This window comes from Coptis chinensis, chromosome 1, assembly GCF_015680905.1.
Source record: "Coptis chinensis isolate HL-2020 chromosome 1, ASM1568090v1, whole genome shotgun sequence".
NCBI lineage: Eukaryota > Viridiplantae > Streptophyta > Magnoliopsida > Ranunculales > Ranunculaceae > Coptis > Coptis chinensis.
The window spans coordinates 15,348,129-15,375,595 of NC_141456.1; the positions used below are offsets into that span (position 1 = coordinate 15,348,129).

General features: G+C 37.7%; 3 protein-coding genes and 1 long non-coding RNA gene across 20 annotated transcripts; all 4 read right to left on the reverse strand.

Annotated features, from left to right (window-relative positions):
- Positions 1–3,027: 3,027 nt before the first annotated feature.
- On the reverse strand, positions 3,028–4,793 carry LOC147522440 (uncharacterized). The gene is made up of 4 exons (XR_015195283.1): positions 4,512–4,793; positions 4,300–4,433; positions 3,840–3,899; positions 3,028–3,159 (listed from the first exon to the last, which is right to left on the reverse strand). It is a non-coding gene; the product is annotated as an uncharacterized LOC147522440 (long non-coding RNA).
- Positions 4,794–8,548: 3,755 nt separating this feature from the next.
- On the reverse strand, positions 8,549–9,156 carry LOC147522441 (uncharacterized). The gene is made up of 2 exons (XM_086567746.1): positions 8,866–9,156; positions 8,549–8,788 (listed from the first exon to the last, which is right to left on the reverse strand). Exons 1-2 carry the CDS (start codon positions 9,154–9,156, stop codon positions 8,549–8,551), a joined length of 531 nt encoding a protein of 176 aa, XP_086423872.1.
- Positions 9,157–9,242: 86 nt separating this feature from the next.
- LOC147522442 (uncharacterized) lies at positions 9,243–10,854 on the reverse strand. The gene is made up of 4 exons (XM_086567753.1): positions 10,267–10,854; positions 10,005–10,172; positions 9,840–9,916; positions 9,243–9,789 (listed from the first exon to the last, which is right to left on the reverse strand). Exons 1-4 carry the CDS (start codon positions 10,852–10,854, stop codon positions 9,243–9,245), a joined length of 1,380 nt encoding a protein of 459 aa, XP_086423879.1.
- A 2,833-nt stretch (positions 10,855–13,687) lies between these two features.
- On the reverse strand, positions 13,688–19,069 carry LOC147522443 (RNA-binding KH domain-containing protein). Of its 17 annotated transcripts, none has more exons than XR_015213048.1 (10): positions 18,829–18,965; positions 18,064–18,654; positions 17,465–17,878; positions 17,113–17,370; positions 16,747–17,019; positions 16,514–16,572; positions 16,237–16,308; positions 14,860–14,970; positions 14,732–14,776; positions 13,688–14,162 (listed from the first exon to the last, which is right to left on the reverse strand). XR_015213048.1 is itself a non-coding variant. In XM_086593436.1 (8 exons), exons 2-7 carry the CDS (start codon positions 18,643–18,645, stop codon positions 14,952–14,954), a joined length of 1,605 nt encoding a protein of 534 aa, XP_086449562.1. In that variant the 5' UTR covers positions 18,646–18,654; positions 18,829–18,965; the 3' UTR covers positions 14,124–14,162; positions 14,903–14,951. The 17 variants fall into 17 exon arrangements, 5 of the variants coding, with proteins under 5 accessions (XP_086449548.1, XP_086449562.1, XP_086449559.1 ...); XR_015213046.1 differs by having other exon boundaries at positions 14,728–14,776; XR_015213049.1 differs by having other exon boundaries at positions 14,124–14,162; positions 14,903–14,970.
- Positions 19,070–27,467: the final 8,398 nt, after the last annotated feature.

Below are 27,467 nucleotides of genomic sequence, written 5' to 3' on the forward strand. Positions count from 1 at the left end.
GTTCCTCGCGTTCCATCTTCGAGGCCTCACGGGCGTTCTTCACTCATCGATGGCTTCACCACCGCCTCTCTATCCGCTCTCCGAATCTGCGCGATCTCCTTCAATTTTTGAAACCCACTTACCGGTGCAAATACATACGTATGGTTAATAGCCACAACACAATAAGCGTCTATCACGGAGACGGTTACATCAAACAAAGATAGACACGCATACCAAACATTGGGCAATTTCCATTCGCCTCGGATTATCGGCCGACCCTTTATCATCCAAAATCCCTGCGATTGCCATCCGAGCTATCCGTTCTAGTAGGCAACCCGATATCTTACTTGATCTGAAGCTTCTGATCCGCCCTTCTTCCGCGATTCGTTGCACCCCATTCTCATCCGGGGAACACGAATCGCCCCTCTAAGTCGTCACTCACCATAACAGCTTTTCCACTTGCCTTTATGGAGCTTTTCGCCTTCGCCGGTGGGTGGATTCACGCCGTCGTCGGCGCACTAGACCCGGCCCCGAAAGTGGCCAAGTCCATGACCTGCTCAGGTCGTGCTCCACTCCGGCGAGAAACCATAGCCCCAGTTGGGCCACCATCAGAACCGCCCACGGCGCTAGAGCTCTCTCCAAGAGCGTGCCGCGCTACTTTAAATGTTCGGGCGTCTTGCTCCGTATCCGCGACCTCTTCTCCGACCTCTCCTCGCTCGAGGATTGAAAGCCACCGTTTCCAACTCCACAGGGGTATCGATCGAACCTCCTTCAGGGCGGAAGCTCGATCCTCCCGCTCCGGAGGGACCACCTCTAGCAGGTCGCCTCGCACCGCCATGCGCCCGATGCCTCTCTTCTCGCGTTACTAAGTCACTCGTTCGCGCCTCCATCGCTCTTCCCCTTATTTGACCTCGAGCTCGATCTTTTTGCCTTCCTTTTTTCCCCGGATCGCGGGCCCACCCTTTTCCAAAAAGTCGCAACTTCAGCGGCTTTCGCTTGCTTTTCTTCACGAGTCAACCCGCGAACCTCTCTATTTCCCCGCGATCGGTTAAACTTCTTCCGCGAAAAACTCTCTGGACAAAGTAAAACAAGGTCCCGTTAGAGTAACTATCAAACGTTCGACAAGAAACAACGGATAAATGTCCTACCCACGGATATGTTACAAATCCTAGTTTGCGGTATACACCCTTTCACACGGTGGTTGCCAACTAGCAACAACGACCTCTTAGTCCAGGCCTCATTGCTTACTCCATCGATCCACAGTGAACGCGTCGTCATGGTCCGCAAGCTAAAGTTCATGTTCCCCGATCGCCGCACCACATAGTGTTCCACTATGTCGGATACCATATGTCATATTCCCCACTCGCATTCAGCGGGTCGAACACCTTAAATAATCGCCGGTGTTACCTCTGAACCGGGGGGAGACTTCCAACAAAGCGCCAAGAAGTCGATACCGGTTCGAGAACGGTATATGCATATCGCTCTCGGTGGCCCTCACAGATTATTATTCCACCATTCGGGGGTGTACCCTCACTCTGAACATTTTCACTCAATCGTGGTTCAGTATATTTCCGTCGGGGACATTAATATCATATCCCTCGGTTCGGGGAACGAAGTTAGCAAAGACGACGGTTTACACTTCTAAGGGGGCACATCGCTTGATGGCGACATATCCCCTCGACTGGCGTCGACGGCTCGTCACCTCGACCTAGATCGGGCATTACCCTCACCTATCCTATCCTCTTCTTCCAAATCAACCTCCACGCCCGGACTCTTCCGCTTCTTCATCCTCGTTACTCTCCACAACTCAAGGATATCTCGGACCTCCTCCGATCGAGTGTCATCAGAGTCAGACATTATGGCAAGTTTTCTTTTTTCTACCAATTACTCGAGCTGAAACCCTATACCTTTATGGTGACCTACCTATTTAGCAAAACGCACTGACAAGGAGGAAAGCAAATTGAAAATGGAAAGATAACAGCAGCAGTAGCACTCACCTGAGGAACCCTAGCTTGCGTTTTTGTGGAAGAAGAAAACACGCAATGCCTTTTTAATGTCCCAAATTCGATTTTGTATAAACCGCCTGTTCAGTTACCAAAAAAGTTATGATTACAGCCTAGGCTATAGCCCACACACGTGTTCCAAGGTACTGTCTTTTCAACAGTTCCGAATAATGCGGCGACACGTTTCTCTCTCAACTACTACGATTCTGTCACGTGCATGCTACGACATAACTTCCCTTTCCCGCCAAAGCATCAGCATGCGTGAATTCGAAAGTCATGTCGTCCTAGTCGAGTCGTCCACCACAGCTCGCTCACGTTCCACACATTCTTTCTCTCAGCATAATGTTTCCTATGACATAAACACTATAATCGAGGGGCAATAGGAGGCGATATCTTATTATGCACCGCGTGCAACGTAAAGCGAACTTCGGGGCGCCGACCCTCGAGACCGAAACGTGGCGAGCTCCCTCGTGAACACCCCCGCAAATGACCTCCAAGAGCGACCTACGAGAAAGGAGGACGAAGTTATGTCAGTACGAGCACATGGCAGAACGCCTCGTGTAATCATAACCATCAGGGGTAATCACTCCGACCTCCAAGAGCGACCTACGAGAAAGGAGGACGAAGTTATTTCGATCTGGCGCATGGCGAGCGCCCTCATGTAATGATAACCATCGGGGGTAATCATTACCCATCCCCGGAAAATAGGGATAACCTCATCAGCACCCAATGAGTGCATGACTTATAATATAACCAGCTCGACACTCATACATGATCTCGACCTTACACGTGTATCATAAACACACGTGTCTCCTAGATTGATCATTCCCTAAGCCTATAAATACCACCTGATTGAACTACGTCGGGCCTGATTCCTCTCTCCCAGAAAAGAAATAAAATGAGAAAAACTAAGAAGAGGATACGTAGGCAGTTCGCTCAGAAGCGAACTCGGTCCCAACAAGAAATCCAAAACACCCTTTACAATGACTGTGATCATTATCTAAACCATTCCGAAGAAGTAAAAAAACAAGGGCAAGATAAGCATGAAAATAAAAAAATCAACCTTGAGTGGCATCCCATGATCAGAAAACCAAGACATTGTATCCATTGGGCCATGCGTACTAAAGAACGATCCTCGCAATTCCTTATAACCCCGAGGGTAATTGTCTGCCAGGACCTACATTAATCGGCGGATATAACATTTCAAGTCAATAGTCAACTTTTTAGTTTATAAAACTCTTACATTGGAGTATTGGACCAAACAATATAAACACTCTAGTGCAATGAAAATATCAAAATACTAGTAAAATATAATGTATAACTTTGTTTTAAATTAAAATAAGGTTGTGCATTATATTTTACTCATACTTTAGCACATTATGCTATTAAAACTTTTAATAGCATACTGTGCTAAAGTATGAGTAACTATCAAGATAGACAAATTGAGAAACAAATATGCCTGAGAAGAATCTGCTTTGTGTACAATCCAATTGTTCTGTTTTTTATGTACAAACTAGTTCAACATCTCTCTCCTGTGGTTGTGTGTACAATAATCAGAATCAAATTAAATTGCATTTGCGACTATTTTTAATACTAGGTAACATCGACTCTTCATATTTCGATTATTTTATTTTCATAATAGTCTGAACAGTAAGCACAGAGTATATTAACACAACTGTGTCAAGCATACAATTTTCCTCATATGCAGTCTAACTATGAAAAGCATCTATCAGTGTTCATAATTTCAGACACATTGACAGACTCACACAAAATGTTTATAACTCAGACAGACTAACTCTAGTTCCTACACTGCATTTCCTCTGGAAAAAAGGCAATTGAAAATCAGATATTCCTCACCGTTTCTTCCATATAATGCCCGTTGGTCACATTGCATCGCCCACCTCCAGAAATTTTAACCTGGGTATCAAAATTAAAAATGAGAACAATCAGAGAAAATACTAAAAATGATTCCCCCAAAGAGTGGATCTTACTCCCAACTGTTGAGTTGTAACACCTTCAAGATGCCAAATCTGTAATGTTTATTACTACTAAACTATTAACTTTTCGCTCTCCCAAGAGTGGGTATCTATCACACTCTCAGTTCCCCCAAGTCTCAAATCATAACTCCACAAAGATACCACATTTGCAATGTTTTTGCCATTTCAACTAACGGGTACAAATATTAATCTCAAGGCCCACGTCATAACCACATGCAGATGCCAAGTTCGTTGCATAAAACTGTACAAAACTTGACATATTTATAATAATTTTTCCATTTGAAGAAGGGTACTTTACAAAATGTGAATAAACAGTTTACCTTGGACAAACACTTCCCTAGTTCCCTTTCTCAATAACAAGAACACCCAAATGAGGTGCAACTGTTTTAGCTCTTATTGCTCCATACACTCCAGCTGCTCCACCTCCTATCACTACTAACAACTCTTCATTTCCCTACAAAACACAGTCATTCTTTAATCAAAACATAGAAATAGATAGTTAAAGAGTGTGTGTGTATATATGAAAGTGTACATGTTGTGCTTTGGGGAAGTTTTGGGTTGTAGTAAATCTTCTTGTTGTATTCAGTAAAGGCAAAGAAAGTGCCCCAAAGCGAAGGGAGTGAAAGAAATCGCTTCTTATCATCTTTGCTGCATTTTCTTTCGTCTGTAAAAACTAAAAACTAAAAAGACTCCTGGCCTCGAACCATTAAAAGTTGCAAGCCCATGGTTTGTTTTATGCCAAAATGCATTTCTCTCTCTTTAACAATCCCGGGCGAAAATAGGAATTGGATGCCGCGTAGGACACGGAGTCCAAAGGAGTTATGAAACCGAGTAGAACTTGTAATCCAAACTCTGTTCTTTTTCGTGATTATTGTTGTATGCAGATAAAAGAAAACATATAGAAGACAAGGACAGAATAGCAATTAATAACCAAAGTTAGTTTGTCCTTAAGGAAAGATTTTTGCGAAAAGGCAACGGTGGCGTTTCCTCCAGATTCAATCGTTAACAGCTTTGCACTAGAATAGACTACCCTCTAGAACAGCAATATAACTCTCTCTGGCGGCTGACAGGAAGAAGAGAATAAAGAAAGCAATGATAGACTTATCTGTTTCTCTGATTCGGGTATGATGAGATGAAGGGATAGTCTGCACGAGTTCTGTTTCTGTAGTAGCAGCAGCTTGCACAACTTATATCTTAGTCGATACAGCAGCAGCACACGAGTTCTATCTCTCTGCGTCCTCTCCCTCTCTCTGTTCTGTGATTGATTATGCTAGAGGTTCACCTCAAATACCTCACTTGCTAGTGGTGGTTCATCAATGTGGGACTAAACAACACACAAGTATTTGAAATACACATGAAGATTCCAACAATTATTATATTCCTTCTTTGTTAGTTTGTTATACTTTTTAATCTTCTTAAGAAAGATGGAAACGAAGAAAATGGAGAGGACTGAAATGTGTACTTTTCTTAAGAACGTTTTTAAGGATATAGTAGGTAATGGCAACGGCCACAATACCCTCACAGATCGCACTCTTCTCATCATTGCTGTTCATGCAGTCCTTTTGGAGTTCGGGTTCGTTTGTCACAGAGGAAGATAGACAGATTTCGTTCGAGATCTGGACATGTGCGATACACTGTTTCTGATCTTATAGGTGTTGGCGGTCAAGTGTTGGAAACAGTTGAATTCAGGGTTCAAACTTGGGGAAACAAGTTCGTGAATGTGATTGGGTCTGTAAGCAAGAACCCTGCATTCAGGTTGTGTTTGGATAAATTTTGCTTTCTTCCATCGTTAGAGTTTGTGTGTAAATCGATGACGAATGCTTCTTCTAAATCTTTTCGTAACCGATCTATGTGAGAAAACTGGACTTAAACCTCCGCCATGCTTCATGCGCCTTCCAGCTGAACTCAAACTGAAAATATTGGAATTCCTTCCTGCTAATGATCTCGCCATCGTTGGTTGTGTTTCTTCTGAGCTAAGTTCTCTCTCATCAGACAATGACCTGTGGAAGGAGGCTCCATTGCTGCTTCCAATGGAGTTTTTAGTGTTGGATTCCTTTTTGAGATTCCTGCCTTGTTGTAAAACGAAGTTTCTTGTATGTTGGGTGAAGAGGGGGATTGGGTTTCTCAATCGCGTTTGAGCACGGAGCACCTCTTTTCTTTTTTGTTCATATATGGTTGCTGTTGAATCTATAAGATATTAAGTTTTTAAGGAAGAGAAGAGTAAATTCGTCCAGTTTTTTAGATTTCCACCACAGCAACTTTGCATTACTGTTTTTTAAAATGTGACTGTGAAAGGGAAAGGGAAGGGTTAAGTTTGTATTTGGTTTTCAGTTTGGTATGTTTCGTTGTAGTTTGTTTTGTTTTATCACTACTGTTGTTTTGGATGTCTCGTTGTAATCCTGTCAAGTTTATTTAACAATAATAAAGTTTTAGTTTAAAATGTTTAGTTTGTTTTGTTTTATTATTACTGTTGTTTTGAATGTTTCGTTGTAATCCTGTCAAGTTTATTTAACAGTAACGAAGTTTTAGTTTTAAATGTTCAGTTTCAATCAATCAGTCAATTTTAAGTGGTTCTGCTCGAATATGTTTGAACTTTATGTAGTCTGAACTGTATGTTTGAATTAACAAACCAATACTTTTAACAAACTTTTGAATTGTTGATTTAGGCTACAACAAATGAACTTTGAAAACAGAGAACAGAAAACAGTACTGCAGAGAAAACTAGCACCGACTCTAAACATGAAAACTAACATAGGAACACTAAACTTTGAAAATAATAGGACAAAACATGCAAAACATTGGAACTAACATTAGACACTTGACACTGACTTAACTCTAAACATAGATCTTCAAACATAGAACATAGAATGCTTGAACTTCAAACATATAACACCATGAAACAAGACAAACTTGAGACTTGGACATTGAGATTACTTCTTTTTGTTGCTGGACTTCTTCTTGCTCATGCACACTTCAGCTGCTTCTAGTGCCAAGACAATTTCTTTAGCATGATGTGTAAGTGATTGTTATGGTCCTAGACCACCTACTCTTGGTGATCGCCTGAGAAGATGAAGATGTGCTTTTGTTGTTGGTGGTGTTGGTTGTGGTGGTGCTGGTTTTGGAGCAAATTTCAAATCAAAACCATTGGCTGGTGGAGGAGGAGCAAACCTTGGTTTTGGAGCAAAGCCAGGTGGAGGATATGATGCTAATTCATCTTCACATAAACCAAAATAATCATCCAACTATAAATAGCACATGCAATTGCAGCGCTTACAGACTTTGAGACTCAACCTGCCATTGTTCTCCATCATCTCCAAGAACACCCTTCGATCTTTCTTGTCTTTGAGCAAAGACTTGATTTGCTTAAAAGATTGTTCAATTTGTTTGCTATCTAACTGAAATTTTGACATTGTTTCTGCTTCCGCCATTGTTTGTTTTGTTTGCATTTTTTGTATGAGGAGATGAGAGATGTGATTGGTGATGTGAGTTGTGATTGGGGGCTAGTTATGCCTTTATAGAACCAAGATGAACAATGTTTTGATTATTCACGAGGCATTGACTAGTCAGCCTAGTAAACTGATGTCAAATTTTCTTAATATGCAAACATAATATCACAACTTTCTTTCTTAATATGCTAACTTAATTCTATAAATCCATAACTGCCAATTTTAAAAGCCAAGATACGCCATTAACATAATAAATTGACATAATAATCCAATCAGCCTGTAATCTAATAATCCATCAGTCTATAATCCATTACAGCAATTTGTTTCCAACTTATTTGTTTTTGTCCAAAATAACCAAAACAATATCAAACATACTAACTTACAAAAGTATCATTCATCCAACTATACATTGACTGCATTGTTCCAAGTTCATTCTTCCAAAAGTAATAAGTCTAAATTGTGGTCATGGATCAGCTACCCTAACCATCTTGAAATTTGTTCTAGGTTGTATGGGCTTCACAGATAGTTTCTCCACTGGCTTGACAGGTGGCTTCTCAACTATTGTAGCTCTAGACCTACTCACAACTGTTTGTGCCTTGAAAGGAGCCCTAACACTAGCACAAGATGCTCGTGGTGCCTTTACAGCTTTATGATCAGCATAAAAACACTTGCACTATTATTTTTCCCCTCTCCTTGCTTTATGATCAAGTCACCCATATATAGCAGCATGTAAAACATTTGCACTATTCTTTTTCCCCTCTCCTTGCTTCATGATCAAGTCACCCATAGTATTTATGTGCTATGGTGCGGAGGTCCACTGCTTTGGCTCTTCCTTGGGTGTTCATGTCTTGGTGGTGCCACTCTTACTAGTGTATTGCTTGGTGGTTCTGCTATGGGCTCACTTAGAGGAGCATCACTTGCAGGACTATCACTGCCATTTCTTAATGCCTTGTATTTTGCCTTTCTAATACCACTCTGAGTCTTCCGCACAATTATTTTGCAAAATAAGACAAAAAAAATTTAGTAACAATGAAGTACCTAGTACAATCAGATCGAACTTACTTTTCCCTGTCCATGCATGACAATGGACTCTCTTGTGACAGTTCTAGACCTTGTCTAAGGTTTAGGTTTCAGTCTTGGTGTTGTGCTTCTTTGCATTGCTTCCATTGCTTGTTACTTCTGATGCAGCAAAACCCTCACATGACCTTACATTATATCCTTCTCTTTTACATTTGCTGCAAGTCATTTTCCTCTTTTTTTGGACATGCCCATTTTCATTTTCATCCTCAACCCTCATTTTCTCCTTTCTATGCCTTCCAATACCCCTCACCAAAGGAGGTGATTTGACATGTTTGGTTGGATCCTAAGAAAATAGAACACTTTACAAATTTGTTTGAATAATGTAAATATATTAAACCAGGCAAATATATGAATATTTACAGGTTTAGACCAGTCTTTGACATCTTTCATGGGTTTCACATTACTTGTGTAAACTAGCTTGTACTCTGAGACCCGGAAGTAAGAGCTGCAATACTCAACCCACTCAACTCTCCTTTGTAAGAGCACTCTTACAACATGAACACACACAATCTCAGTCATTTGCCATACCCTACATTCACAATTATTGTGGTCCATAATATTGACAACCCACCTATCACCATGGTAATTTTTCACCACAAAAAGATGATCATCTGAACTTTCAAATGTGTAGTTTGGACATACTTCAATCATCTTGGCTATATGATTATTCACTCTAGGGACCAATCCAGTTTGATCTCATTCTTTACAAGCATGTTTCCTCGTGTACCTCAAACTCATCAACAAAATGTGATATTTGTCAAGTAAACTGGTAATTGAAAGACTGAGAAATTACTGCATACTAGTTCAACTTTAAGTTCCTCAGCAAAATGAGACATATCCCATGTTTCATATTCCTTCTTTTGCAACCACTTATGTGTTTCAATGTTTTTTTTTATCACTTCCATCCACCTCTCAAAGTCTTCCTTTTTATATGCCTTTGAGGCAACCCATGCAAGTTGTTCCATATACTTACCCTTGAACAACTTTTTGAAGTTCTTATACATGTGTCTGAAACATAACCTATGTTGTGCTCCAGAAAATATGCATTTAACAACTTGAATCAAACCCTTTTGCCTGTCAGAAATAAAGGTAACAGGCCAAGGGTGTAGTTCTAGCTTCTCAGCCATGATACTCAAAAAGTCACTCCATGATTGCTTACACTCAGATTTACAAATGTATATGGCCAACGAAAATAAACAATTATTTCCATCTAAAGCAACCAAGCTAAGCACCAAGCCTCCATATTTCCCTTTAAGGAAACAACCATCCAACCCCATTAATAGCCTACAACCAACTGAAAAACCCTGAATACAAGCATCAAATGAAATACACACTCCTTCAAACTAAAGTGTGCAGTGTCAACATCTCTTAAGTATTTTGCAATAGTAGATAGACAATTACTCTCATGAATCTACAAGCAAACAACAAACATGCAATTAATCAGTACAATCAATTTGACCTTCGAAATCACAAAGTGTAAACATTTATAAAGTGTATACCATGTTACATAGCACTAAGACCATGTTGTAGTTTTCCTCATAATCACCATAAATCTGTTGTAGAGACTTGAATCTTGCATTCCAAGCTGTCCAATAACTTATATTAACATGAAAAACTCTCATGATTTCTTCTTTTATGAAAACAGGAGACATGGTTTTGAAATGAACCTTGGACAAAACAATAGAAGAGTTACTACATTAGTACAATGTAAAACATACAAACAACAGATAATTAAACTCCACACACTTATAATTAACTAACCTTCATTTGATCTTGAATTTTTCTGACTACCCAATTTACATTGGCCATTCTGTTCAACATATCACAATCAGTCTGACAAGTATGTATTGGCTTCAGTGTATTCAGTCTCATTGTGAATCCATCATCATCTCTCCTGAAATAAGCTACCCATGGACATTGTACATTCTTTCTATCTTTCCCTAAACAAATCACTCTAATTCTTAATGGGTCATTCTTGATTAAGTCGCCATCAAACCTATTTGTTATACAAAAATCTTTTATATCATCTCTCAAAACATCAATGTTAGGCCACTCCATTCCTACCTCCCAAATTAATGGTTTGTTCCCAGACTGCTCACTTCCCTCATCTATATCAATAATATTGTTAGTCATTGCAATGAAGTCAACAAAGTCTACTTTGTTTGCAATGACATGGTCCTCCTCATCCTCAGAAAAATGTGCACTTATATACCCTTCATCATCCTCAATCTCATCTATGGGTCTTGGTGGTGGTGGTGGTGGAGGTAAAAAAGGTGTTGGTGCATGTGAAATGGGTGTTGTGGAATTAATAAAAGATGGACCTGAATTGTGTGGAGTTGATGTATGCATTGGTTGTATATGGTGGTGGAGGTGATATATCAGCTTGTGGAGCTAAATTGATAGGTGGTAGTGGGGGGTGAAATATTAGCTTATGGAGCTAAAGTAGTAGGTGGTGGTTGAGAGGTGCTATTTGTGGTAAATCATCATTCTAGTCATCCTCCACTACACCAAAACAGGATATCCTTAATGGTATAGAAACGTTACGAAAAATATTTGTAATGTTTTTTATGCTTAACGAATTTGGCGTTATTAATTTGTTAATTTTTTTACTTACGCTTTTTTACCATTACAAATTATTTATAGTAACGGTTATTTCGCATCACTGAAATTAATTACTAACAGCTTTTCAGCCTCAAATGCGTTAAGTATTTCCAACAATAGTAACAATTTTCTTTAGTTTCTAATGGGTTTTAAGCATAACTTCTTTAAAATATTAGAGCTCTTCGTCAGAATCATCTAATGTACCAAGACACTTCTTTGTGTAAAAATCATCAGTATCTTTAATGATAGACTTATTCTTAGTGATACTTCTTCTCTTTGCATTCTTTTTCTTTACATTCTTGGTAGGCTTTCTACACTTTGAAGTTGTAACTTGCATTGTGGAGTTGGCACAACCATAGTTTCAACTAGCTCTGTAAGTTCCCTTTCAAGTTCAACAAATACATGACTCCACCCCTTTATATTTTCCTCTATGTTAGCCCACATTTGCATCAAATCATTGTCATTCTTAACATACACCTTCTCACCATTCAAAGTGTACAATATTTCAAATCCTACATTAATATCAAACAAATAGTTCTCCTTCATATCATCTACCAAATTCATAAAATTTATCCTATCCTCGTCCACATTCCTCATTTTCTCCATAAGAGCAAGTCCAATGGAGAGCAGTTATAATGGGCTGCTAAAAGGTGCCACATAGGTCTTTTAGCAGCCCTGGCCAAATTTGACAGCCCAAACTCTAAAAACCAGTCCAATGGGACTTTTTAGCAGTTGTTAAAATCGGGAGACGGACGACATAAACTTTGCTGTCTGTTTGTTAAATTGCAACAGACGGCATGCCATCTGTATATGGCAGTTACAAATTTCTTTGAAGCCTATATAAAAACTTACACTTCAACTCATAACCATCACTCGCCAGTTTTAAGGAAACCTCCAAAACTTATTCGATTATTCTCCCGATTCCTCTACAAACCAAAACAATATAAATATAAATATAGTTATATAAATCAAAGTTTCATTTCTTTTCTTGTTTACTTTATGCCGAAAAAACATAATGAAAATGAGGATCAATGATAATGATAATGATGACCATCAACTTATTTCTACTCCACCAAAACATCTTGTTTTTGGTTACTACATAACCAGTCATGGTTTCAGTCATGCCACTCGTGTCGTCGAGGTAATATATCAATGAATGAATGAATGAATATTTCATTATTTTTGTTTATTTAATGATCAAGTAAGATTTGGTTATTAGGTGACTCGGCATTTGATATCAGCTGGACATGATGTACATGTTGTTACTGGTGCTCTTGATTTTGTTTTCACTTCTGAAATTCAATCTCCTAGGCTCTTCATTCGCAAGGTTTGATTTGTTTTGTTTTTATCACTTGTTAGAATTTGATATTTGATGAAAAAATGTGAGTTTTTAAGATAAAGTTATTGTGTGTAATAGGTTTTGTTGGATTGTAGAGCTGTTCAAGTAGATGCTTTGACTGTGGATAGACTTGCTTCTTTGGAGAAGGTATGTGGATATCGGAATCTTAGCTTTAGTTAAAGTGTGATGCTATTGAGTATTGGTTTTTCTGGTTTCTTTTAAAATGGGAGACAGACGACACAGTTTCTGCTGTCCGTCAAAATTTAATACATGGACGACAGAAACTGTGTCGTCTGTCTCCAGAAACTTATTATAACAGCTGCTAGCGAAGGTTTTAATTTTGGCTGGGTTTATAACTCCTTCCAAATTTAGGAGCCTCTTAGTATCCCCATTGGAATGACATTTGGGACATTTTTGTAGTTGGGGTACTAATTTGTCTTTAGCAGCCCATATAGCACTCCATTGGACTTGCTCTAACACCACCTCGATAATTATCTTAGGCATATAGTGAATCATCATGTGCCTCTTGAAATGTCTCATGATAATGAAGGATCAAGTTTCTTCTAGCCAAACAGTCCCTTTCCATCTGATTATTATTACAACCAAACAAACAAACTATCCAGCTTACAATACAAGCATGAATCAAACATATTTATAAAACATTCCACCATTATACACGTTGTTTTCAACTATACAAATAATAACTCATGTTACAATGACGAAAACTTAAATGGAATGTACTCAAACATAGATTTTTAACAATAACATTATCATGAAAGTTAAACATTGTCATAAAAATTTTACATTTCTCACTTGACACACTTTAAACTACCTAAAAACATGTTAAAACTGATTAAATGTGCGAAATTTAAGCAATTTATCTAGAGCTTTTTGTTCAATCACGTGTAAGTAAACCAGCTACCTCCTACTTAATTACTTGTTTCAGTGTACTTACTTTGAGTTTTGAAATAATTTGCACCATCATGTAGTTCTTTAAATAATTTGCTTTCATTACGTAATTCAAAACTTCAAATTATTGCAATATTAAACATGATTTTAAATCTCAAGTACGTCCCAAAACATTCAACTTCCAATTCTTTCAAATCCTCCACCAAGCCTACCATAGAGCGCCTCGGGCCTTTATCTACCTATTACAGGATACTGAAGGCAAGCATGTACTTCATGGTTGAGAGGGTTGATATAACTTTCCTAACAGATTGTCTACAATTTCTAAGAGATGAATGGATCAATTTAAAAAATCAATAACAAAAGTACAAAACATTCAAACAATCTTCACTATATCATCTTTGTTCAAACGGTAGTTTACAACATTGTTTTTGCTATTTTTGCTAGTACAACCCTTTCACACACTCGAGCATCAAGCCTAAATTAAACTGTAGGCATTGTGATTATTATTGCATGGACTGATGAAGATCTGTGAAAACGCCTTTAAGTCAATCTTCTGAAGCATACCAACATCCTTGGGATCCATTGGTCATGACAATGCTGTCCACCAGCATTTATCAATCTCACATAAGAGACCATCTTTTAACATAGATAAAAGCACTTTGAGGAAAGAAGGTTCCAAAACTGCAATAGTCAAATATTGCACATCTCTTCCTCCCCAATATAAATCACCTCGGAGCACAAGCACCACAGATGTCAAAAGAAATGCCAAGACATCTTAGACACAGTTTGGGATGCAGATAATAGTAATCTGTGAGTGTTAAAAAGAACCAAAAAGAACCTTAACAATTAAAAAGAACCTTAACAATTAAAAAGAAAAACCGAACATGAAAAATTGAAAGGTAATAAAAAACAAATAAATAAAATAAAGACCAGATCATTTAATCCCAATTAAATCCTGCCTCCAAACAAAACGGGGGCATGAAATATCAAATGAGCACCTCCAGGTATTACACGTTAATTGCTACACTTATAAAGACAGGTACCAAAAGTTAACTACAAGTATTTGACTATACATATGCAATAATGACTCGTATAATGTAGCAAATGATTCAAATAAACCTTGACACCAAACAATGGTTGAGAAATCAAGATGGATACCAAATTCATAAACAGTCTTCAATAAGATTCTTGAATTGTTTTTTTATCATTATTAATATTTTACTCAGTAATATTTGATATGTAATATGAAAATAAAATATAAAAGATTGTTCAATTAGGTGTTTTAAATGAGTTCACTGAGAAAGTAAATGCACAAGAGGAAACATAACGATAATAAATTAACAAATAAAATTTTGCAGCCTGTGACTATTTACCTACTTGATTGCACTGCTGACAGAACCAACAACCAATAATCCTAACATCCTGCAGATGGTATTGCATACAAACCTCAATCCACATTCATTCCGGGGATTGTAATCAATATCATAAGACAAGAACAAACTTACCCCTTCAACTGCTGAACATTTGCTAGAATTGTTTCCAACCTACCTCTCAAGTGGTTTATGGCCCCATCCACTGTCATGATTCAGCAATCAGGTCATGACTTCAAGGCATACCTGAACATGCAGCACAACGACAATATACATGCCTTTTAAGAAAGATGTGGTCTGTAACCAACTTGTTACAATAAACTTCATACACATTCACAAATAAGAGAACCACTGTTATCAAAAACTTGCTCAGCAATTTAATTTCATCTGTCAATGAAAAATTATCAGCACTATGTCAGATATATTAGCAATATACAACTTCAGAAAATCTGGGGGTCCATGCTGATATTATTTCTAATATACAACCATCCAAGTTTTTATGGATTTTTAAGCTAATTTATAAAGGAACTATGGAAACATGAATCTGTATACGGCCGATCTATTTCTAATATTACCTTGGTTTCTAATTATTAGTATTACCATTTGTTTATATATTTACGATGTAGAACGGATCTATCTCCAACCACCGATTCATAACACCAATACTTATAATCTTTTCCACTATACATGGGAACTTAAAGGGGCATATATCAGAAGATACACATATTTTGGGCCCTGTTAGAAAGTGAGTAGAGTAAAACTCTGCAAAGTACGTCCATACGGCCAAAATCACAATGACTAAGAAGAAACATAAAACGTACATGAGCTTCAAAGAGACAACACTAAAAACAAAGCCTCAAAAAGATAACGCATAAAAATCCTTCAGTCACAATACAAAAGATAAAGCCAAGCATCTGCTGACTGCACTCTGAATAAAGTGAAGCTTGCACTACAATTTTGTCTCGACTTCTACCTACTTAATGGCTCTACTAACTATACCACAATCTTCCACAACACAACCATAAACATCCAACATACAGCTGAGAAGTAGTATTATTCCTACTGCCTAACCACCTGCCCAAGAGGAGTCATGGCCACCCCACAATTTTACAGAAAGGTAAATACTATCACTGCGACTTATGGAGGCTTGATAAGATAGTGTCAAGGCTGCAAAAGGATTGAATGGGCAATAACGTCGCTGTGTAATATTGGTCCTCCTAAAAAAGCTGCAAAATGGGCCATAATTTGTCAAACCCTCCCATCTGGTCCACAGGACAAGGCTGGAGGCTTCATCAAAAACAGTAGGCAGGCTTCGGGTAGGCTGGCTTCAGGCTTCATGTCTCAGCTGTTTTTATAGGACAGGGAGGCAACAAAGGTAAAAGCTGCATTAGATATTTGAACATTGACGGTCTGTGGACAGGTTAAGATAGAAAATGTTGAAATCATAACATGACCAGTATATAGAAAGCATCTGGTTAGATGGGAAGGAAGTTAAGTAATACACAAGTCTACCTGTGGGCCCTAATCATCGGGACCTAATAACCGTGACGTTTTCCATGGGAAATTGGGTGGGAACCAGATAACCTGGTAACAGAAGCTAAGTATCAGGGCTCCATGTAGCATAAGAACAAATATATACATATTAATAACGAGTCACTAACTCCATCAAATAAAACCTTCTGACACATTAATTGTGGAGGAAAAAATATACTAGTCTGATGATTTTCAAAGAAAATAAAATAAAAATAAATCTACAGGAGTAAAACTGACTACATATTATAAACCTTACCCTGCACTACCGGAACGACCAGAGGAATAGCTACCATAAGCTCCATAAGCACCACCACTCTGCAAATAAGGGAAACATGTATATCTCAGAAAAGGTGACATCAAGAGAAATATAGGGAAGCGGTCGAAGGTAACAACAAAATACAAGATGTATAAAAACAACCAATCAACTCAAAGATCCAACTAAAACAGGGAGTGATGAAACAAAAGACAATAAGTATATGATAATATCACCTGTGAGCCACCATAGCTTCCGTAACTATCACTCAGATGCACATCACTTGAACCACCATATCCACCAGAATATGAAGAATATCCACCTCCATGTGATTTACTATCTCTGCTTCCATACTTTGAACCATCTGAAACATCCAATGGCATGGGATAGTAAGGAACAGCTGGAGCATAAGCAGCAGGCATTGCACCCTCTCTCTCAAAAAAATTGGCCTTCAGACGCGTAGTAACATGCACAAGAGCATTCCGAGCAACTTCAAGGTCGCCACTGATCTGTACAGCATGGCCATACAACAGCTAAGCATTGTTTTCTACACAAATGAAACAAGCTTTTATCAAGTAAACATGAAGGAAAGACATGTTTACCTGAACCATCTCATCATCTTCAGTTGCAACCTTTGGAAGGTTTTCCTTGGATAGTATGCGTATGCTTGCCCTCGTTTGCCTCCTCATTTCTGATATGATAGCCCCACCTTTACCAATGAGGCAGCCAATACGTGATGTTGGAACAAGTAAACGGGTGGTGTACGTGGGGTCATTTGATTCCTTTTCATTTTTATCACTGCATCTAGGCTGCAAACGGACGGCTGCATCGATGGTTGGAGATATTGGGTCCTCAAAATACTGGGAGGTAATAGTATGTCAGATTCTTTGTAATGTGTATATTCACATGCATGAGTTCTACAATAGTACAGCACAGATGAATTATGATGCTCACCTCTTTTGCTGAGATCGAGATTATGCACTCGTCACCTTCTGCAGCTGAACTATCGACTTTTATATATGCCCCAGATTCCTGTCTGATTTGCTTGATAATAGCACCACCCTTACCAATCACGCCTCCAATATTCCCAGTTGAGCAAACCATTCGCAGAGAGAATTCCTTTGTAGACCCTTCATCTCTTGAACTGGGGTAATAAGGAGCATCACCTTTGTATCCACCATAAGGACCCATCAGTGGGGCTAGACCCATTATGGGGGCACCTGCATTTGGGCCCATGAATGGGCCACCAGACTGGTACATGTTGGACATTGAAGCAGTGAGCAAGTGCTGAGATCGAGAAGGATTGTCATGAAGTTTGGCTGATACTAGATACAGGGCCCTCTTGGCAACTGCAGCTTCTCCTGTTATCTGATGATACATGAAAAATAGAGTCAATATGCGACCTTAAAAGTACTCATATATATAGTGCCTAGTTTACCTCAGCGCAAAGATTCCATTTATTTGTAAAGGTCACATAAAACAGTAAAACGAGCTTTGACAACAAAGGCAACACAACTTAGCGTAATATGAGACCAAAAAATACAATAAAGTACCTGGAGGAGCTCGTCACTGCTCAATGCACAAGCAGGTAGGTGTTCATTCTTCAGAATGCGTATCTGAGCACCAGTATCACTGCGAATGCCTTGAACTATCTGTCCACCCTTCCCAATAATACATCCAATCTGATCTGATGGAACAAGAAGCCTAATCGTAACTTGCTGAGCCTCTTCTGAGTCTTCATCAGGAGGTGCTTCGTCGGCAAGAAGTCTGTCATGGACCCTAAAGAGAGCATCTTGAGCCGGACACACCAAATCACCGGTCTCTTCATAAGTGTTTGTTTCCCGACTTGAACTGAAAATAGTAACAACACGTTCATCACATCCCGGAGTAGTCTCACCAATTCTTATCTTAGATTGACTTTCCGCCCTCAGTTGCTTTACAATATCACCTCCCCTTCCAATAATACTTCCAATCTTTCTCCCTGGGCACAAGTACCTATAAACTGTATCCTCTGGACCAGGAGCATACGACTCTCTATCATCTCCTCCAGCGTTTCTCCTCTTACTCCCTCCATTGTCAGAATAATCGGAATGAGAATGGGATCTCTTTCCATGACTGCTTCTCTGCCCAGCCATTATAGTAAACTGATAAACAACACATAATAGCTCAATTAAACTCATAAAAACAAACCCTAATTTTCTAACCAATCACAAACAGCTAAATCGAGCTAACAAACACTAACATACTCACATCAATCAAACAACATAAACCCACGAAATTGAAGTACATACAACAAGGAAAATATTACTTATTTATACCTTTGAGTACGTGTACAGAGCGCGCGAAGAAGAAGAAGAAATTTAGGAGAGTGGAACATAAATAAACGAGGAAGAGACTCTTTTTGGTGTTTAAATAATGCTGGGCTAGGGTTTTCGGTGAGATCTGTGGAGTTACGGAACTGTCCCTCTGAACTTTCTACATTTGGTTGTCGGTAGTTTGTAATTGTGACGTAAGCTTATTACTGTTTGTAGTAAAATGTATACTGCTATTTTTTGTTATTTTTTTAAATCACATTGGACTCCCTATGTTAAGAATCGTTTTCGTTTGGCTTAAAATGCCAAATTCGTTATTTCTCCAAAATGTTGGAGATGTTTGGATGGTCGTGAAAGTACTACATCATCTTTAACGGTGAGACCTCAAAAACACTCAATTTTTTTTTTACCAGACCAAACATTTTTATCCCATATGTTAAGGTTCGACACCAAATTACGCTGTTTTGGATAAACCGCACCAAATAAGTCCAAATACGACGTTGTGTTTGCAACACTGTGCCAAATAAGCCCAAAGCACAGGCCCAAACTCGTGCGGTGTTTCATAAACCACGGTAGACATACAAGTAATGTATTTTACACGTAATCCAAAACATGTGTCAAGTGTAGTGACTAATTCTCACGTAAGTAATTCATTTGGATTAAATAGTTTGAATATTATGTATTAGTTTAAATATTTATGACTATATTAATTGTTTATCTTATATGCATTATTATTATTTTTATAATACCAGAAAGTAGTAGACTACCAGATTAGATCAGTTTTACATGGTGTTAGAAAGTGGTGGAACCTTCTTAAGAACTTGGATGAGTTTGAACATATTAGAAATAGTATTTTGCAGACACTTTTGAGTCCCTTGGTATGAAAAGGCTGATTGGGCAATGGTAATTACTTTAGTAGAAAGATGGTGGAATACAACTCATATATTTTTTTTTTTTGTGAGGAGTTGGGGTTTATACCACTAGATTTCACTATGATTTTTGGATTGAGTATCGGTATCGGCCAACCGATACTTTTAAATACAAAGTATGAGAACATTTCGCAGATGATAACATGTTTTCTTCTTTTGCCTACAAATGCTTATGATTCTTCTGGGATTAAGTTTTATCATATTAAGACTGCATACATAGATCCTCTCTTGTGATGTGTATGTCAAGGATTTTTTTTATGTTTTTTATTGGCCATGTTCTGTTTCCAAATGGTCATTCTATTGTACGACTTAAGTATTATGCTTATGTGTCTGATTTGCATCATATGAGAGATTATGACCTTGGTAGCTCAGTATATACGACATTGATAGCGGTATTAGACAAATCTTCACAAAAATTTAGAAATAAAAGTCCTCAGATTGCAATATTCATAGGACTTTTAGAGGTTTGGTTTTACGAGTACTTCTGTTATCTTTGTCCTAACATAAACATGATTGCTGACACTCGCCCTAGATTTGCAAGTTAGTCAGAGCCTCACTTGACTCGTAATAAGGGGCATATTAAAAATAATGTGTATATGGCTTGTGGTCAGATTGATATTATATCGTTGTCATCTATTGAGTGGGGACCTTGATGAACGTCTACTGCTCTTAATGATCCAGTTGTGTGGCGTGTTTGTGTTTTGTCACGTTACAAAGTTGTTTTTGTCATACGTGACTGTAAGGTTTGGTATTGTGGCGAGAGATGTTGGAGACAGTTGACTAGATATTTTGGAGTTACATGTGCTCCCCTACCAGATGTTAGTGATGCTAAGTCGTGGAGTACAATGAAAGTTTGTGAAGTTCATGCTAGTGGTGGTCCTTGGCCAAATGTGTCTCAATTTGTTGTTGAGCAGACCGCTAATCAGTATTTTAGATAGTGGTAGTGTGTTTTCATGGGTCTGTTGTTGCCCCATGTTGGTCGGGGTAGCAACTTCGAGTTTGTGGCCCTACATGGGATGAGACTTGAGTTAACGTATTTCTCACTTGCCACAGCCTGTTTACAACCCATAATCTCTTAATGCATATCATCCAACTCCTGTGTATGCCAATGATCCAATAATGTATGCCATGTATGGACCTAATAAAGAGCCTACTTACATTCCCATTCTTGAGGTGCCAGATGATAAGCATCCAAAATTGTAGTTTAAATTCCTTAATAGTATTTAATTTATGCCAATTATGTTTATAATAATGTGAGTTTGTCACTAGTTACTTGTTTTTGTGTATTACATGTCTTGGAGTTGAATATGTGTGTAAAGACATTACTTTTACCTGGAAAAAGTGTTAAGATGGTTGCTAAATAAGTTATATGGTTTAAAACACATGTTTCAAAGATAAAAAATCTAAAAAAGTCTAGTCAAAACTGGAAAGTCAAAGTCAAATCGGGCATAAAATGACAGAAAATCAATAGAATTTCAACAGGTTGTATCTTTGGACTCATAACTCGGAATTGGGCCTATTTTATATCAAAATGACCGGCTCAAAGAGAGATTTCTAATGGTATGGGCCTCAATCCAATCAAAGTAGTAAAAGTGAACAAAAATGATAGTGCAGTAAATTCCAACAGTTTATACCCTTTTGGATTCAATTATTTGGGTTTTGGACTTGATTTAGTGGCCCAAAACTCAGCTCCCAAGCCTATGCACAAAAATTGTAACATAAATCTCTAGTTTATAAATATGATTAAGGTAAAACCCTAATCATCTTTTTCCTCATTAGTTTAATTAATAAGGGTTTGTATTGTAGCCTCCAAACTCCATTAAAATTCTTTCAAATATCAATTTAATTTGTTTTATTTCTATTATGTCTTATTTTTATTATATTTTTTTTTATGATAGTCCAATAAATCAAATATAAACTCTCATTAGGGAGAGTTTAAATGAAGTTTTAAGAGGACTTGATTTGTTAGTAGATAATTGTTGTTTAGAACTTACAATTTAGATTTTTCTTGACTTAGAGATAAGAATGGTTTAATCTAAACTAGAGAATTGTGAGTTTTGCCATGAGAATGGAAAAAAACATTTCTCTTACGTTAATTATTTTATGACTAGAGATATTATAATTTAATTAGGGATTTTAAAAGTCTAAGATTTATATTTTAACATTGCATGAAAATATAAAAATTAGGGTTTTTTTAACAATCAATTATATCATCTTAAGGAATCAAAAAGTGGATTTTATTCTCTATGTATATTTTTCCATATTTTATTATCATATTTATATTGTTTAAGTTAATTTAGTATAAGTCTTAATTCATAGTTTTATCAAATAGTTAAATTCTTATTAAAATATTATTCTCACCATTGTTTCCTTGTGTTCTATCTTGTTGAATTCATATTTGTCTTATTGCTTAAGTGTGAAACGAAATCCGTACTCTACTATATTGCATGATTATATTTGAGAGTAGAAAATTGATATAAACACAATATTTGATATATTAGGTATTGATGTATATCATTGATATTTAGTTTACACTTTTTGTGTTTATCACCAAATACTCGTGTATATAAGTTAGAGACGCAGATTGATAAGTTCACCCTAGTGAGTTTAGTTGTTTTATTTATCTTAATGGTTTTATGTATTTACTTCATTATATAATATGTACTCACATTGTATTTTTTTGGATTTTTAGGATGTATTGCGGCAAAAATATGAGTACAATCTTCGTATGCTTGATGGGATAGGATGAGGATTGGAGTGTATCATTACAGCCAAGAGAGAGAGGAGGCATATTCTTAGACATACCAACAATCTCAACGTGCATATTGATGTTAGCACTTTGGTGGTTTATATTTATGAAAAAATAATAATCATTTACGTACTAATATTCAATAATTCCTTACTCACGTGTTTTCGTTGGTATTTTTAGAGTAAGAGTTTTAGTCTAAATTTAAGACTATGATGGTGTCACAACTGAAATCCTAGCACCTTAGATAACTATGAAGTATGGTTTTATTTATTTTGAAGTTTTTATTTTTACTTCCTACGATAACTTATCATGCAAGACAAGGTAAAAAAACAAAACTTTTGTTGTTTAACAAGAAAACTAGATAGAGAAAGAAAAAAAATAGAAGATTAATCCTACTCATGCAAGGTCTAACTACGTATTTTTTTAGAAAAATGATCACTTCCATCTCTGATCCATTTTGGGTTCATAGACAAACCCAAAATGAACTCGAGTACTGATCCTTAGCAAAATGTACTCATCTCTAAGTCCATCTTACTAGCGTGAGGAGTTAAACTGATATTTCATCTCTGAAATACCATCTCAACTCCAGGATTCATCCTACATCAACCTGTCAAATAGAAATCAGAAATCACCAAGAGCTCCAGGCTTTCCAGCGAACTGCGATCCGTTGTCCATGACTAGGGTGTGAGGTAGTCCAAACCTTGTGATGAGATTGGTCCAAATGAAGTTGGTGATGTTGATTTCTTTGACTTGCATTAATAGGATCGCTTCGACCCACTTTGTGATGTAATCTGTTGCAGCTAGGACGTATTTCAAACCTGTCTTTTTTTGTGGGATGAATGGTCTCATGATATCCAAACCCCACATATGAAAAGGCCATGGGCTGGCTATATTGATCAGTTCTCGTGCTGGAAGAAGGTGGTTGTGGCCAAACTTCTGGCATTAGACACACTTGAGGACGTATTTCTTTGCTTTAATGTGCATTCCTGGCCAGTAGTATCCTTGGGCGATCGCTTTGTGGGCCAGCGACTTGGCATTAGTATGGTTTCCACATTCGCCTTTGTGAATTTCATCGAAGATTAGCATACCTTCTTTTGGAGTGATGCACCTTAAGTGTGGGCCTCTTGTTAATTTTCATAATAATCTTTCATTGATGACTGTATATATATGAGCTCAAATTGCACAACACGAGTTGCTTTTGTATCTTCTGGGATGTCGCTATGCAGAAAATGAATTTAAGGAATGGGCTTATCCATGATTGTGCAATCTTTTCGTTGGAGGTTGGTTAGAGATCTGAGAGGTTATTAACATTCTCCTGTTGGTAGGTGGGTTGCTCTATTACATCGATGTAGATTGTTTTGGGGCCCATGCATCTTTAGCTTTGGAGGCCAAAAAGGCTAAACTGTCTGCATGTCTGTTGTCATTCCTTGGGATATGTTCTAGTGAGAAGGGTTCGAACGATCTAACTAGGTCGTCTACGACTTGTAGGTATTTGGAGAGGTTGGCACCATTTGTCATATACTCTTTGGCCACTTGCTTGACGATCAATTGTGTGTGAGTCGCTGTGAGCCTTGAGCTTTCTTATTTGTAATTGCTTTTCCATACGGAGCCCCGTGATCAACGCCTTGTATTCCGCTTCGTTGTTGGATGTTGCAAAGTCGATTTTTATTGATTTTTATAACTGGGCTCCTTCGGGTGAGGTTAACACAGCCCCCAGTCCGCTGCCCTTGTTATTGCAAGCCCTATCAACATGTAATTTCCAAGTATTTGTCGTGGTAGGTTTATGGAGTGTGGTAGTTGGTTCGGGTTCTGATAAGAGCCTAAAACTGTAGGTTTAACCCCTTAACAATAATACTTTTAGACCAATTATACGAGTAATAAATAAGAGTTAATGTTAATTACGTACTTTTGTGTATTTCAGGCATTGAAGTTAATTATGTGCAAAAATGTGCCACTTCGGTGATATAAATGAGCAAGGGTTGGTTGCTAAGAAGTTCTGTGATTAAAGGCCAAGACGGGCAGAAACAACACACAAAAGTTAGCAGAACTTCCGAAGATTGTATATTTGGACTCAGGCCTTGGAATTGGGCGTACCTTATGTCAAAACGACCGGCTCGGAAAGAGATTTCCAATGGTCCAAACCTTGACCCAATCAGAGGAGCAGAAGTGGATGAAAAGCTTATTGAAGTCAAAGTCAATTGAAAAAGGCCCTGTGGACTGAAGAAATTGGGCTTTGGGCTCAATTTTCCGGCCCAAAACATGGACCCTCAGCCTATGCACGAAAATGTAGATCTGGTCTCCTCCATTTCCACACACAAGACTTAGCTGCTAAGTATCAATTAGGTTAGGATAGAGGGTAGCCATTAAAGCTTAGTTCTAGATCTAGTTTTGAGTTTTATTCAATTAATTAGTTTTTCAATTATTGTTTTAGATCTAGTTTTTACTTTGTAATAGATTAGTTAGAACAAGTAAATGATTAATTAGAATCACTTTTAGTTTTATAATAAAGTATTCATCTTTAATTCCGATTTAGTTTATTGATTCAATTCTTGTTTAGTTTTAGTATTGTTAAATTCATAAATTAGTTGTCTTCAATTGCTAATTAGTTAATCATAATGTAGTTTTAATTATTTAGTTATCAATTTCATTTCTTAGTTGTTAATTTAGATTTGAATCTATTGTTTAGTTAAATTAGTAAAGTTAGAATCTATATATGATGTCTAGTTATAATTCAATTGGAAATGATAGTTTGATGAATCAAGGCTAAACCTCCATTAGAGGGGGTTTGATGAAACTTTGATGAAAACTTGATTGTGTAGTGTAGAATCGTTGTAAGAGTTTATTCCACTCTAAAAGGTCGTGGATTCGCCATGAGAATGGGTTGGACTTCCTCACATGCTAGTTATGAATTGGTAGAGATACCATATATAATTAGGGATTAGAACGACCAATTCTTACCATAAGAACATAAGAATTGGATTACAACAATCTATACTAGTTTATTAAGTTGGATTCAAGGTGGATTCAATCCCCCCCTAATTCTTATTCTAGATTCAAACCTTAGTACTCCGTAGCATTTCGTAGTTGAATCATTATAGTTAGTATCTTGTTCTTAGAATTCACATCGTAGTATAATCCCTTCGTAAAACTCTCATTGACTTTGGTAGGATTGATAGTCGTAGGAAACATCGAATGCTAAAGAACTAGGAGTGGAACGAATCTTCTATTCCAACTCTACTTCAATAGTATCGAGAGTAGAAATCTTTGATAAAGAACTGTTATGATAAAGTTTTAGTTTTACTTGCGTTTGAATTTCATCGTTAATTCGTAAGTAGAGTTATATTCAATTTTATCGGGTTATCAAATGGCGCCGCTGCCATCTTAGTTCCCTTTAGTATTGTTTATTTGAAATTGTTAGTTTTCCAAAGTCCCATAACCCACCCACCCTTGTTTGATTCTCACTGTGGTTGTCCGTTTCAGCACTGAAAATTTTCCTCACAGAATTACACGGAGCGCAACCCGCGCCCTGGGCAAGCTAAATTGGAGCGCCACCCGCACCCAAACGCCTAGAACTCCACTTTTTGGTGAGTGCGACCCGTGCCTTGCCAAGGCAAAACACGAGGGCCCCCCGCGTTAAAGCGCCTGGACCTTGAGGTTTTCCCTGAGCACGACCCGTGCCCTACCAACGCGTTAACCGGTAGCGACCAGCTCAAACGCTGAAATCCAGCTTGACTGAGGAGCGACTGACACAAACCTCTGCTGAAACTGCCCGATTTCCACAGGTTTGTTTCAAACTTCTATTTCTTTCAAGGTTTTCAGTGTTCTAACTTGTTATACACACTGAGCACTCGTATACAAGACGTTATTCAAACACGTAGCAAGGAGGCATTCATGTACTCCTTCTTCCACTCCTCGCCTCTTCTATCAGAGGAGTTTAATTCTAGTATAATCAGACTTTTTTTTCGTAAATGTCAACGCACATGCCTATCTAAAAATTTATAGTTAGAGTTTCGTTTGCATATTAATTGTCTTAGAATATATTTTTAAAACCAATGTAGCATATTAATCTGTAGACGAACAATCATGTGATTATTATGTAAACCCTTCACCATGTTCATGCTGCGGTAGTCCTTACCATTAGGTTTCTCATTGCCCATCATACCAAGAGTTTGGACCTACTATAAGGTATAATAATATTATGAACCGAAATTTTCAAACATTCATAGTAATCCATACAATCAAGAGTTTTCTAGTCATCCAAACTATACATGGAGTCAACCTAACCCAGCACAGTATGAAATCAACCAGAGTTACTCAAACGCCAATAACTATGACTATCAAACACATTACCAACCAGAACCACACCACCAAGCTTCCCCTTCGCTAACAACATTTGATAAAATAATGGCCCAAAACAACATAATACTTCAGAACCTAGAATGGACAAGATTGATGCTAACCTCACCTACGCCAGACCTTTCCACCATGCCAGAAATCACCCACCCATCTAGCTCGCCACCCTTCCCATACCAAATTTCCCAACAAATAGCCAACAATGGAAAAACGTTTAGAGAACAAAATGTAGAAACCCAAACTATGCTTCAGAATCTAGCCAAAATGATTTCCATGATCCCCTCACCTAACACAGAACTTTCAACCTTGTCAGAGATCAACACACAAGATGAACCATTACCTTCCCATGACCCTCCCATTAACCATTATATTAACTCCACACACAACCTAGATGAGGAAATTCTTGAAGACGACTCTGTAGGACTTGTTTCGGATAACCATGATGCCATTGAGGAAACTTATATTGTTTTAAAAGACGAGAGTGAGGAAATAGAAATCAACAATTCTAATCTAAGGCATGAACAAGGTAATGTGCATGAATTAAAGGAAGTAACATCTTTAGAGCAATATAAATCTAAATTTAGTTTGGCAGTTGAGGAAATAACAATGGAAAA